The sequence below is a fragment of the Delphinapterus leucas genome, chromosome 4 (assembly GCF_059928025.1).
Source record: "Delphinapterus leucas isolate spDelLeu-1000000601 "Yukka" chromosome 4, BTC_Dleu_Yukka2, whole genome shotgun sequence".
NCBI lineage: Eukaryota > Metazoa > Chordata > Mammalia > Artiodactyla > Monodontidae > Delphinapterus > Delphinapterus leucas.
The window spans coordinates 123,674,254-123,687,925 of record NC_143132.1 but is presented as its reverse complement, the minus strand read 5'-3'; the positions used below and the strand labels follow the sequence as shown (position 1 = coordinate 123,687,925).

The window sequence follows — 13,672 nt, the reverse complement described above, 5'->3', positions numbered from 1 at the left end:
AGTTTCTTCTTCTGTAAAATGGTGATAATTAGAGCACTTGTATATCACAGAATTTTTAAAAAAGAATTTAAATGAGTAAATACATGAATTATACTTAGGAACAAAGCCTGGAAGCTTAATAAAGGTTTGCTATTAGCTATTATTGCAGATTATATTCAAGATCATAGAAAATACAATTTCCTAAGACATTTTCATTTTGCTTTAAAAGTAAACCTGACCTAGAAGAATTAGAGTAATCTGTAAGCAAAACATGTTGTTTTACCATTTCAGACTTTTGTGAATTAGCCAGTTGTTAATCTCATTAAGTAAACTGGAAGCACAGTTTTGTTTTTAATGAGTCTTTTATGCATTGAATTACCTGAGTCAAATATTCCAATCCGGGTGGACAGTTTAATGGAGGTGATGGTGCTGGCATCCATGGTACCCCTGCAGGTGCGCCTGGCTGACTAGTCACTGGTTGGTATGGGACAGGAAAGCCGACTGGGCCAGCACCTGAATAGCCAGCTGGCGGGACTGGATAGCCAGCCTGGGCGCCAGGATAGCCAGTATATCCTGGAGGTCCTGAAATATGAACATGTGAAATTATTTGTAACTGCAGAGAAAAATGCAAACTTCAACTCTTTTAGGATCACCCCAGCTATCTACAAACTACAATTTCTACTTAGAAATCCTGTTTCTAAAAGCTTAAGGTTTGTGTTTTTCTCTCTCAGTGATTTTTCAATGAAATACCTGTGGTTTCAGGTCCACTCCTATTCTGAGGGTTTTAGGCTGTGTTTAGAGTTGCCCCACAGCCTTACCCTTATCATTCAAAACTCAGGTGAAAATATGCTTGAAATCTAATAAAGTGAAAGAAAGTCAGCAACGATCTAGAGTCAGGTACATAAAAATTCTGGAATGGCTTCCAGGAAAAGAGGGATGGCATTGAGTAGAAAGCCCAGAATAAAGGCTTTGATTCAGCATTTCTAGGACCAAACCACCCTGTAAAAAATTATAATTCTAGAATTCCAACATGTGACATTTCTTATCTGTATAGAACTGATAGTGGTTTTGTCCCTTCATGGCATATTTGGCAAGGTCTGGAGACCCTTCTGGCTGTCATAATTGAAGGGAAGGGGATACTGGCATCTGGTGGGTAGAAGCCAGGGATGCTGCTAAATATCCTACAAGGACCAGAACAGTGCCTTGAAAAAAAAAAAAGAACTATCCATCCTGAAATACTGTAGTATCTTTGTTGAGAAACCCTAGTATAGTGGTAAGGGTATGTCATTCCTTCCAGTACTGCCCAGATACTCCTCTGGGTTAACAATTTGCCTGAAGTTTTAACCCATGGTGTATCCCATTCCTAAAACCCTCCACGTGAAAAAAAAAAAAAGTTATGATATTAGGTTACAAATGTAAATTTCACAGTTTGGCACCCTAAGCTCTCTGGAAAATACAGTTTGAGAACCAAGGAAGGTAAAACCTTATAGTAGGCAAAATTGTCTCAAGTACTTATTAAGCACAGTAGAGGAAGAAATGAGTATATACTCTATTCCGCATGAATTTGTGATTACAAATATGAAGCTTCATAACTTTATAACTTAAATGAATAGTCTGCAGAGTAGCTGTTCCATAGGAATGGAGGATGTAGTTGCAAAGAACTGTGTCCCACAATATTTTAACAGTTAAGGCTATGCAAAATTTAACACTTAGAGCGGGAAAATTGTAAATACTTTTAAGTGGAATACTGACGACAAAATACATACACCAATAAAAAGTATGACTCAGAAGACAGACTAAACCTCATAGCAATGTCTTTTAAGTATAGTTTTATAACTTATTCCCTCTTAAATGAATAAATATTTACAGATGATCTATAATGTGATTGGGTCTAGAATCAGAGGATACAGCTATCAACAAGGCAACCTGCTCTCAGGGAGCTTAGAGGCAACTTCTAGGAGACAGAAAATAAATTTTAAAAAAAGATTTCAGATTGACCTGATGGAGACAATACATGGGGAAAAGGGCAAGGCATCAACCAATTACTTTAGATAGATAAAATTTATGGTTGACACCTAAAAGTTGAGAAGGGAAAAAGTGTGTGTGAAGATATGGTAAGAAGTATTCCAGGAGGCAGGAATACCAAATACAAAATCTCTGACTTTAGGAATAAATCTGACATGTTTGAGAAAGAGAGGGACGTTATAAGGGAGAGGAAGAACAGAAACAGCTGTCAGTAAAGAAATAGGATCAATTCATCTTGAGAGCCCCTTAATAAGGAGTGTGGATTTTATTCCAAGTGTGATTGACAGGCTTTAGGGATTTTAAACAGAAGACTGAGTTCCATGATCTGTGTGATATCTTGCAAAGTTTTTAGGAGTACCAAGCACTGGGATTTAAAATGGGAAATGCAAATGCAACCCCTGCCCTCATTGCCTAATGGGAGAGAGAATTTTACACTCACCCTTACTCTAGGGATCTACAACACCAGTGTCAGTAAGTGATTAACTAAAATCAGAGACAAGCGCTTTGAAGGGAGGGACCAGGGTTTTATGTGCCAAAGGAAGGTGTTTAGATGGGGAGAGACAGAGGGAGGGAGTTGGGACAGCCTCCCTGAGGACCACCCTCAGCTGAGATCTGAGGGATACAAAGGAGTTGAGTAGGTGGGCAGCAGGGAATGAATATTTCAGAAAGAAGCCCTGGGATAGTAACAAACACAGTGCATTTAAAAATCTGCAAAAAGGCCAGTCTACCTGAACAGGAGAGACAGTCTTAAGAGACAGATAAGGAGAAGGCAGGGGAGCCCCTTGGGTTTGGTGGACCAAACTAAGCATTTTGGTCTTTATCCTGAAAGCAAAAGGAAGCCAATGATGTACCCAGTGGGTACTGTCTGTAATATTAACAGATAACTATTTTTAAACATCACTGACTACAGTGCAAAGACGAAACCACAGGCAAGCCAGTGAGGGGGAGGAGATGTGAATTAATTGGTTACATTATTAAACCTTCACGAGATTCTTAGAGAGGATAATTATTTCCCAAATCAATGGATTAAGCATATAGAATTACCTGAAATTTAGGTAATATTTCATTTACCTAAAGCCCAATTGATTTAATATATTATTAATATAATAGTTAGCAAATATTTGTCATTTATTAACTGTAAAGCATTGTGCTAGTTGCTTTACACATACTCTCATTTAATCTCCAAAATGTCTGAATTAGAAAATATTATGCCCATTTTATAGATAAGAACTGAGGCTTGGAGGTACAGCAACTTGCTTAAAACCACAACACAACTATTAAGTACAGAAGCCAGAACTTGAAGCCTGATCCAGCCTCTCTATGCCAGTTTTCCCACTTGCATAATGGTGATAATTAATAGTATTTACCCCATAATATTGTCTGAGAATTAAATGAGTTAATTCACATTAGGCACAATAAACTCTCAGTTTTAATCTATTACTATTGTTAGCATCACTGTCATAAAAGACCTGTGCTATACTGGCCTTCGACTTGAGAAATAAATTTGAGCTATTTTTCTCACAAACTCTCAAGTCTCATTATAACTTAATTATGTATCGCCTACTATTATTTAGCCATGGGTGGATTAAAATATCCTCCAAGTGCCTTGGGTGCATACTATAGACTTGCTAATAATTCTTCAAACACCAACCATTTAAAAATTGAGAGTAGCAGTTCTCAGCCCTGGCTGCACATTAGAATCACCTGCGAAATTAAAAAATTACCAATCCTGGGGTCCCACAGCCAGAGCTTCTGTTTCAGTTTTCCTGGGATAGTGCCCTGGTACTAGTGTTTTCAGCAGTTTACAGGTAATACTTGAGTACAGGCACCTTTGAGAACTATCATCTTAGAGCCTTGGTAGTCTTTCTACCTCGCATTCGTTTAAATGCAAACATCTGGATGAGATCCAGGCTCCACTGAGGTTTCTGGCTAGACCACTAAACAAGCCATTCAGCTCCTAAACAGATTTGTTTGCTCAGGGTAGAATAAAAAATGCATACACCCTTCTGGCCAAACAAGACTCCTTTTGATCCTAAGTCCTCAGGATGGTCTCTCAAGATGTGGGTAGCCGGCCTACTTGCAAATGTAGGTGCACCATGAACTCTGCCATTTGGTAAAGTTCTGGTAACGTTTTTTATTTTATTTTATTTCTGGCTGCGTTGGGTCTTTGCTGCTGCGCACGGGCTTTTCTCTAGTTGCGGAGAGCGGGGGCTACTCTCCGTTGCGGTGTGCGGGTTTCTCACTGTGGTGGCTTCTCTTGTTATGAAGCACGGGCTCTAGGCACATGGGCTTCAGTAGTTGTGGCACACGGGCTCAGCAGTTGTGGCTCGCGGGCTCTAGAGTGCAGGCTCAGTGGATGTGACGGGCTTAGTTGCTCTGCGGCATGTGGGATCTTCCTGGACCGGGGCCTGAACCCATGTCCCCTGCATTGGCAAGAGGATTCTTAACCACTGAGTCACCAGGGAAGCCCAAGTTCTGGTAATGTTGATAACTGCATTTGTCTAAATGAAAATCTCTGAAGTCTTCTATGCAGTGGTTCAAAAGAAATAATATATTACTTGGTATGTAGCGATATGACTCAGTTACTTTTCTTAGAAAGGCAAGGCATGTATATAAAAGCAAAGGTTTCACATTTTTGTATGTTACAAAATAAAAATGAGAATTATCCCAGGTAGCTATGTTTCTATTGCTTGAAGCTTCCAGGCTTAAGCAGTCATCTCTTTTGCATGACAATCACTTAACATAATTAACCCTAGATAATAAATGACTCAAAAACACCCAGAGATAAATCTCCTAAATGTGACTGCATGACCATAATTTTCAGAACGAATGGAGAATCGATAAAATCTGTTACTTAATATGTGTATTTTGGGGTTTAATTTATGTGCAACCTTATATCTTATTTGCTAAATGTCAATTCATTACTGTTTTTATTAACACAACACTTTTACTATTCTGTATAAATAAAAAATATTTTAATGATATTTATGATAACGTATAGTCAAAGAAAAAAATCCAGAACTAGGCTACAAATTTCATTATTGAACTTTTAGTAAAAGACACTACTAAAATACAGAGAGAGACAGACAGACACACACACACACACACACACACCCTTTGGGGAATATCAATAACTCATAAATTTTGTTTTTTTATTCTTTAAGCCAGTGTTTTACCTGGGAAAGCTGCCGGAGGATATTCAGGGGGATACCCACCTGGTAACTGTGTTCCTGGGTGAGGATCATTCATTTGCACATCTGCAATTCAAGGAGAGGTAAACATATATCTTCTTAAAAAAATACATATCAGAAAAAAAATGCATTGTTCTTAGATAATTTCATTTATATGCTCCTGTGTTGTACTGAAACAAAGTGAATTCTTCACTTAACAAAAGCTATGCCTGTTATCAGAGTTAGTCTGCAGTAGAATCTTGTTTCAAACAAATTCCCTTCTGATAAAATAGGCAGCTAATTACTGGGGCTGAATTTCTAGTTTTCAAATATGCCCGATGAGTGTTCTCTCCCATACACTGATTTTGTTGTTACTAGGAAAAATAGATTGTTTCAAAACTACATAGACTCTTTTTGAATTATGGTTTTTTCAGGGATAGGGAGGGTGGGAGGGAGGGAGACGTAAGAGGGAAGAGATATGGGGACATATGTGTATGTATCACTGATTCAATTTGTTATAAAGCAGAAACTAACACACCATTGTAAAGCAATTATACTCCAATAAAGATGTTAAAAAAAAAAAACTACATAGGCTGTGAAGAAGGAGATAAATGAACCTAGTTGGATGTGGGTTTGGTAATAGAAGGATAATAGGTGATTTTAAAGATATGTATAATTGTTGCTATAAGAATTATGTTTTAAATATTTAAAATAATACATGCAATTCAGTATTTAAATATCCTTTTTATGCTTACTCTGGAACTACCCCATTAAGTTTGAACTATAGGAAATTCCCAGTATTTGACTGATTTTGAACTACAAAAATCATAACTGACTTAGTTACAATAAATAAACATATTAACTTTTGTTATCTGCTAATCAATGTAGTTTGAATAATCTTTAATATGTATGTACAAATGGTTCAGTTTCCTAGTTCTTCATATTTGTGTTTATCTAATCATTCCTTTAGCAAGCACCCTGGCCAGAAAATAAATATTTAGTACTAGCATCTCCTGTGTCACCCTCAGTTAGGCTCTCCGGCTACACTGGCTCTGCCTTCATGGAATTTATGGTCTAGTGGACACTACACTTACACCATATTCTCGTCTCTTCCCTATGGCTTATTAACTGTAAATTCAAAATAGTTTATTTTTGAATAATGGGGACATGGCAATGGTGCAGAAGAAAAAGTTGACCAAACTTTCAATCTGACACATTTCCTGTATGTATCATGGGTCTTGAAAGACTTAAAGACCCATCCTTAAATGATATGTCACATTTTGGCACCTCTTAACAGGTACCACTGTTTAAACAAGAGTAAATATACACACATATCAAGGAGTTGACATATTCAAGAAATTAGGAGCTCATAATCCCTGGGGTTTTGGTACTAGAGCAGTGATCCTGGTTTCAGGAATTCCAGGGGAATTTATACAAAGAGAAAATAAATGCATGGGCGAGTGCTCAAGTAGATCAGAGAGCATATGAATTATGGATGGATTTCTGCATTTGTGAAATGCAACTTAGAATAACTTACAAAAATCACAGGACTTTCATATTGTCAACAAGTTATTGTTATTTCTCTCTATATTTATATACATACATACATTCTATTTCAATTTATGCACACATATACATACAAACACATGCATTTGTATATAGGAAGCTGAAGAGTTAAAAGGTAATTGTCACCATGACCCAATGATTTTTTTTTAAGTGATTTGAAGCATCCTATTTTTGTAGCAAAGAAAATAGCTTAATACTATATAAATTTACGTTTAAAAAGTAAAGTAAGTATTGTTAATAAAATTAAATTAGTATAGCAAGCATTAAGAAAAATCATGAAACTTCGTGAAGGAAAGTCAAGGTTTCTGGTCCTAAAGAGTATCTAGTATATGTAGCAAGGCTGGCATTGTGGTAGAGATAAACATCTCTTTAGCTATCTAAACAAACATAGAGAATAGAGATCCTTCAGAAAACAGGATTTTGTTTTCCCTATTTTTCCCATGGGATTTTTTTTCTCTTCAGAAACTTGAATTTTTTAAAAGACAAAGTCTTTTTTTACACGTTTGGTTAATACTCATCTTATTCAGAATCTTCTTGAAAAAAAAAGCCATAAAATAAAGTTGTATTTATTTAAACCTATTCACATTTATGAGATATATATTGAGGATGTATCTGAGCATTTTATTACAATGTCCTGGCATATTAAAGTCATTGTTTGTTAAACAATATGATGGGAACAGTCTTTTTGTATATAAAATGCACAAAGAAAAGGGAAACTTGATTCAGATGAAATGTAATATAAATTATACAACGTATTTCCCAGTAAGCCTAAAATTTCTTAGGTTTATCTAAGGCTTTTTTATTTTTAAAGGAAAAATTAGTGGTCATGGATATTTGTGTACATCTTCTCTATAGTCAAAACACTGGCCCAGACTTAGGATTCTGGAACATAAACAACACAAAGCAAATTATATCCTTTCAGAAACTGAATAGAACATTATGACAAATAACACATTAACAAGAGATTTAACATTATAGGTGGAAAGTAAACACTTAAATTACTTACTTTGTTTGTCCATGATTTAAACAGCTCTGAAAACGAAGACCTGATATAAATATATAATTCAAATATGACAGTTGAAACAAGATACTCTGAAACTATATACACATGAGATATTCCTCTATTCATCTAGTCTTCCAGAATCTGGTCATTTAAACCCTTCAGTCTTGACTGTATTCCCTGCTGCTATGTTTCTGAGTAGGATTTTACAAGTTGTAGGCCAGTCCAGGATGGTGAACAATTTCTAAAAATCTTGGGAAGAGAGGGGTCAATGAGGCAGAAAGACAGAAACACTGTGAACCCAAGGCCCTCCAGTTAAAAACTGGAGCCTTCCAACCTACACAATCTACAGGGAGCATGCAATCCAGCATCCAGCTGTAGGGCTGGGCTGCAGGCGTGGTCCAGCAGAAGGAAAAAAGTTAGCTATCAGGTCACACTGCTGTAAATATCTCTGGAAATTCCAGGTCCTGAGAACATGTTCTGCCCAGCTTCAGCAACAAATTTGAGAAGGCCTGACTCCCTGTTTGTGTATCAATACATGATTTTAGCCTAAAAACATATACCCAGGGGTTATAGTAGCTGTAACACCATGATAATCCAACTGAAACTTTGTCTTGCTTATTTCTACAGAAAAATAATGATAAAAAACATTATACTCAATACTTCTGCCTTCTACGGCCTTGATCCCATCCTAGTCTTTCCCACAATTATCCAGTCACTACTTTTCCTATCTCTCCACTTTAAATCCCAACCGCTATCTGCCTGTTAATTACAATTAACACATTAGGCAAAAACTTGCTACTCAGTTGTTTTACCTGGGACCTACACACTAATATGAATTGGCTCTACCCTTCCCAGGCCTTCTCCAGTTTTTGCTGCCCCTTTACTAGCTCCTTCTACTGTGTTATCCTAAATGGTAAATAAAAGTCAACTGATCCTTCCATATCCTTAACTAAAATCCAATGTTCCCAAGAAGAAACCATATCCCTCTTCTCCTTTTCTAAGTTATCGATTTATCATTGCCTGTTATAAGCATAAAATTTAATAATATAGTAAAACTTTTAAGAATATTCCAATTACAGTCACCTCTTAATTATATATACTCAAAGAGTTCAGTAATGGGTTTTCTTGGCCCTGGAATGAATTTAAAAATATGGTTTTTGTTACAAATTTGACTTCCTGGATTTCCTTAGAACCATACTACCCTGTTAGCATTAACTGGTCAGAAACCAAGTGCTATGGACCTCCTCAGGACAAAAGAACAAAAAGATTAAGATTTATGTTTTTCTGCAGTTATTCAAGGTGAACAATAAGCTAATAAACACATGTAACAAAAGCATACCAAAAGTTTTCAAAGGCCATTATTGCGTTTTATGTTCTATCATATGAAGGACAACTAAGAAAGGAGACTAAATTCTTATATACAATAGACCATGATTACTTTTGTCAACATGCAGTTCTGTGATCAAAGACTATATTAAAATTCATACCCATTATTTTCAATACCCTAACATACATAAAACATTTAAAAACTACTCCATTTCTGGAGTAGAAATGCATAGTATCCCTTAGTTAACAAACTGGACTAAACAGGTCAAGATTTTACTTAACTACTGTTTCTCACAGGATCACTTCATAATATGATTAGTTTTTTAGAAAAAAAGTTATATGGCCCTTCAATCAACTTAGCAATTTTAAGGGACTACTGTTTCAGTCATTCCTGCCTTGCCTAAAATGTCAGAAGGGCACTCAGTTCAAGGAAAAACCCTAAATAATACCTGGAGGTCTAATTTTTAGAATTAAACAATTTATTTTTGTGAACAAATCACTGAATTGGCAAAAAAAAAATTCCATAGTTTCTGGAGGGCAAGTCTATACATCTGAGAGGAAAAAAAAATTTAGTTTTAATTTAAAATATGTTTCTTCTTAGCATTTAGTTGTTTGAGCCTGGGAAATTCAGTGCCAGTCAGAAATAAAGAATGTGCTAGAAAGAGAGGGAATTCATACACGAGTGCTATGCATCACATTAGGAACTGGTGGAGGCTCTTAAGCAATGGAGCAATAAGTACCCAAGTCCTTGCAGAATGAGTACCAACTATGAATATGAGTATTTACTTTTCATGAAGCCAGAGATAATTCTCTCCTTGCACAGAAATCAAAGGAAAGGAAGTGAAACAGACTCAAACAGAGCTCATTTGTTCATATTTACTCTTTCCTTCCTACTTGGTCACAATATTTTGAGTCTTAAACTATAGTTTTGTGAGGATGAGTACCTGTTGGCAAAACTACTGCAGTATAATCTGGGTCCTCATTTTCCTGTAGTTTTTAGAATTTTCACAAGTTCCTAATATCTCAAGCATGAAAAATGTTACATCATAAGCTCTGGTGCAAAATGTGAAGTGACAGTTGAACCTGTATGTGTGCCACAGGCAGAATAACGCACTTGTGGACTAAAGACATCCCCCATGTTCATCCCTGTCTACTCTCCTTTGCTGTTTTAAGGATGTTCTGGTTTTCTCAAACTTGATGGTTCTATTACAAGACATAACATCACTCAGTTTTGGGAATGATCGGGCTGTGTGTCCTGGATGAATTAATTTATTAGTTAATTAATTTAATATTATAACTTTTAAATAATGTCTTCCACTACTCCTAGTAACAAAACAAATCACAGCAAGACTTGCAAGAAAATCATATTTATCCTGTACTAAAAGAAAAAGAACTCTATGAAGTCATATTATACAATGTACCACTGGAATCATAATTACTTCAGGACAAATACAGAATTCCAAATTATAATCTGATTACTACACACTTATCCTAACTTGTTAAATGAGAGCTTCTGAGGAAATTAAGGCATCATATACTATACATATAAGCATGTATCTGTTAAATTTATTCTATCAGACACCATTAAGACCTATTCTATTGGTGCTATGGGATACTAGATAATCATAAACCTCTACCACCCAGGAGAAGGGGAAATAGTGCACGTGATATCCAGTTGTGGCTCCACAATTCATATTACAGGAAACCCTTTGACCCATCTCTTGGGGTCCTGAAATTTCTATCTTATTTCGTCAAAAATATTAAAGTATAACCTGCAACCCAAAGGGGAAACATCCCTAATTCTGAAAGATCCTGAAACTACTAAGCCTATGAACTAGGCATAAACTAGATTTGGGTTACTTATCCAATTTTACTTAACTGCCAAAAACCAAGCCAGTTGACATTTTTCTCAGAGTCCCAAGATGGAGATATGTGTTCTTAATTATTTTAACAAAACTTTACTGCTCTAAACACAATCCCAGAATTCTATATCCCTAACTTCCTATGAATAAATGAAAATGAGATACTAGACTAGGGGGAGGGGAGGAATTAGAGCTAGCGGAGAACCCAACCCTTGCTGAGGTAAGTCACAAATCAAGCAATTTCCATGTTGTTCAGCTTATGTTTGTAGGTAAATTTTATGCATTTAGAAAGGTTAACACCTAAGGTCAAAAGCACTTCATCTGTTGAACTGTGGTTTTGGTAAAACACAAGCAGAGCAAAAACAGATGGGTTCACACAAACAGGTGGCTAAGATGTTGGTGAGGATTTGAGTATACCAGTACACGTATGTCCAAGACAGGGGACCGAAGTGGGGTGGCTGAGGCCATCATCAGTGCAAGGAACCTGATAAGAGAGACTCTGCCTATAAAATACCACTTCTGTATTTTAGATTCAAGAAATCAAAACAAATATGCTCAGAACCACATTGGGATAGCATTTCATAGTAAACCTTGAAGAACAACGCAGACATTTCATCAGCTGGGACCAACTGAGAGAGAGGTAGTCAAGTGTTGTACAAAACTAGCAACTAAACCAAAGAGACCAAAGACACATAAACTAATCTTTATGTCAGCTATCCTAGTTTGGTTGCTTTATTACTCCTGAAGAGCCTTTCCTGACAACTGAGAGCTCCCTCACAAATTTGTGTTGTTTCCTTTCCTCCTTAAAAATGAGGAAACTAAGGCCAGAGAGGTTAATGGTTACTTAATGTCATACAGCTTACAGCTCAGTAACTAGCTCATAGGAATGATTCACGATTCATTTCCTTTGCAGTCATGTCCTTGATTCACTGGAAAAAAAACAACAACAAAAAAACAAGACATTATCCCAAATTGCCAATTTTCAGTGAAATTTGTTAAGAGACTATGGTGTTTTTCTTATGTAAGGCAGAGAGCAGGAATTTCAAATTTACTGCTGCCTATTTGTTTTTTTTACTAGGCCAGGCAAGAGTTTTTTGTAAGTACTTAGTATTTTCAAAATTTGAAAAATGGAAAGCACAATAGTTAGCACTGCTTAACTACAATGCTTTGGTTTTTTAAAATTTAGCACTATTACAGAAAATGCAGTAGAGTATACACACTCATGTACACATATATAAATGCACATATACACATATAAATATGTCTGTAAATAGTCACTCACTGTAAAGTTTGTGCCTCTTTCCAAGGAATATTGCTTGAAGGCACAGAGCATGTAAGGCACTATAACAATCACTAGAACAAAATGGCAGACAATTAACAATATATTATTACAAATACTAGCGCTATGAATAAAAATAATGGTTCTATAAAAAGAGTTATGGAGGCACTAATTTAGATAGTGTAGTGGGGTTGTCAGAAAGTCACATCTGAGAGCCAAAGGCAGTTTAAAATCAACTAGGCTATGGAGGTGTGTATTTGGATGGGGTGAGGCATTAGAGGCAGGGGGAACTGCATAGGTAGCAGTCCTGAGGCTGGAGGGAGGGAGCTTGGCTCATTCAAGGGAATAAAGATCTGTGGGTCACAGAGCATAGAAGGAGAGAGATCACTGGACCAGAGGATGGAGAGGTGAACAGGGAACAGTTCTTACAGGTTTCCTGTCTAAGCTCTCAAAGGCCAGAGCATGGCCTGTCAGGACAAGACGCTTAATTGGTGCTTGCTGATTCAATAGTTGTGTACAGTATTATTTCACTCCCTTCAGTCAGAAAGGACAGTTACCTTACAGATGTGAAGGCTGGCTAATCTGTGACTCAGCTGTTTCATGTGACACTTCTATCCAACTGCAGAAACCCACTCACTTCCCTTTTCATTTATTTTTCATTTCCTTGTGTTTGTTCAGTGTTCAAAGCCCTACAATTGTCATACTCGCCAGGGTGGTATTAAGAGAAAGTTCCATTGTTAAGAAAGCTCCAGGAAGAACAAGGGGACCCTGAATCTCCTGATACTTCACACTAAGCAAGTGACACTTGCACTAACCATGTATCTCAAATTGCTCAACTAGGAGAAACACTGACTGCCTGTTCCCGGAACTGGGAAGTGGCCATTCCAGGATTTGCTGAAACAGCTGTCTAAATAAAACCACATGGGAACCAGACAGTGAGCTTGGAGGATCAAGGACTTGCTCAAGTATTTAAAGTAATAAATCTAATGTTTACTGAGTACACTCTGCAGTGCCAAAGTTATACGTCACACTCTAACTCTTGTAACTTTTGATCGTTACCCAGTTTCAGAGATGAGCCAAGGAAGGAACATGTAGGAAGAAACTGTCTGGGAATCCACAGATATTAAGTAGTAGAGGCAGGTTCAAGTCAGGCAGGTGGTTACCTGAGCTACTGGCTTTAGCCTCTATGTGATAAACCGCCTGTCTTCCCAATTCGTCTGCTGTCCCAGGGTGCCTAGTATAGTTTTGGCCGCAGCCACACTCCTCATTAATACTGACTGTTCAACGACAGCTAGCAGGATCTATTAATCGTCCCTCTGAATACCCCTAAATGCTCGCAGATACCGCTGAGCCCAGGTTCTGGCCATGAGCCAGCGCAGTTCCGCGCTATTAAGAGATGGACTAAGCGCATTCGAACGTACAAGGCTGTTTCAGGCAAAAAACACCTTGGCCTTGGAAAGGT

At 37.0% G+C, this 13,672-nt stretch overlaps 1 protein-coding gene across 16 annotated transcripts in view; it reads right to left on the bottom strand.

Moving 5' to 3' along the window:
- PLSCR1 (phospholipid scramblase 1) overlaps positions 1–13,672 on the bottom strand; it is a 30,747-nt gene that overhangs the window by 16,382 nt on the left and 693 nt on the right. Inside the window, exons 2-6 of one of the 16 annotated variants that reach the window (XM_089911035.1) lie at positions 12,214–12,284; positions 11,795–11,860; positions 7,747–7,772; positions 5,181–5,261; positions 359–561 (exon numbers count right to left, since the gene is read on the bottom strand). In XM_089911035.1, the coding sequence (XP_089767161.1) occupies positions 359–561; positions 5,181–5,261; positions 7,747–7,759 (297 nt within the window). In that variant the 5' untranslated portion in view covers positions 7,760–7,772; positions 11,795–11,860; positions 12,214–12,284. The other 15 variants (XM_089911033.1, XM_089911041.1, XM_022582706.2 and 12 more) reach the window with 15 other exon arrangements.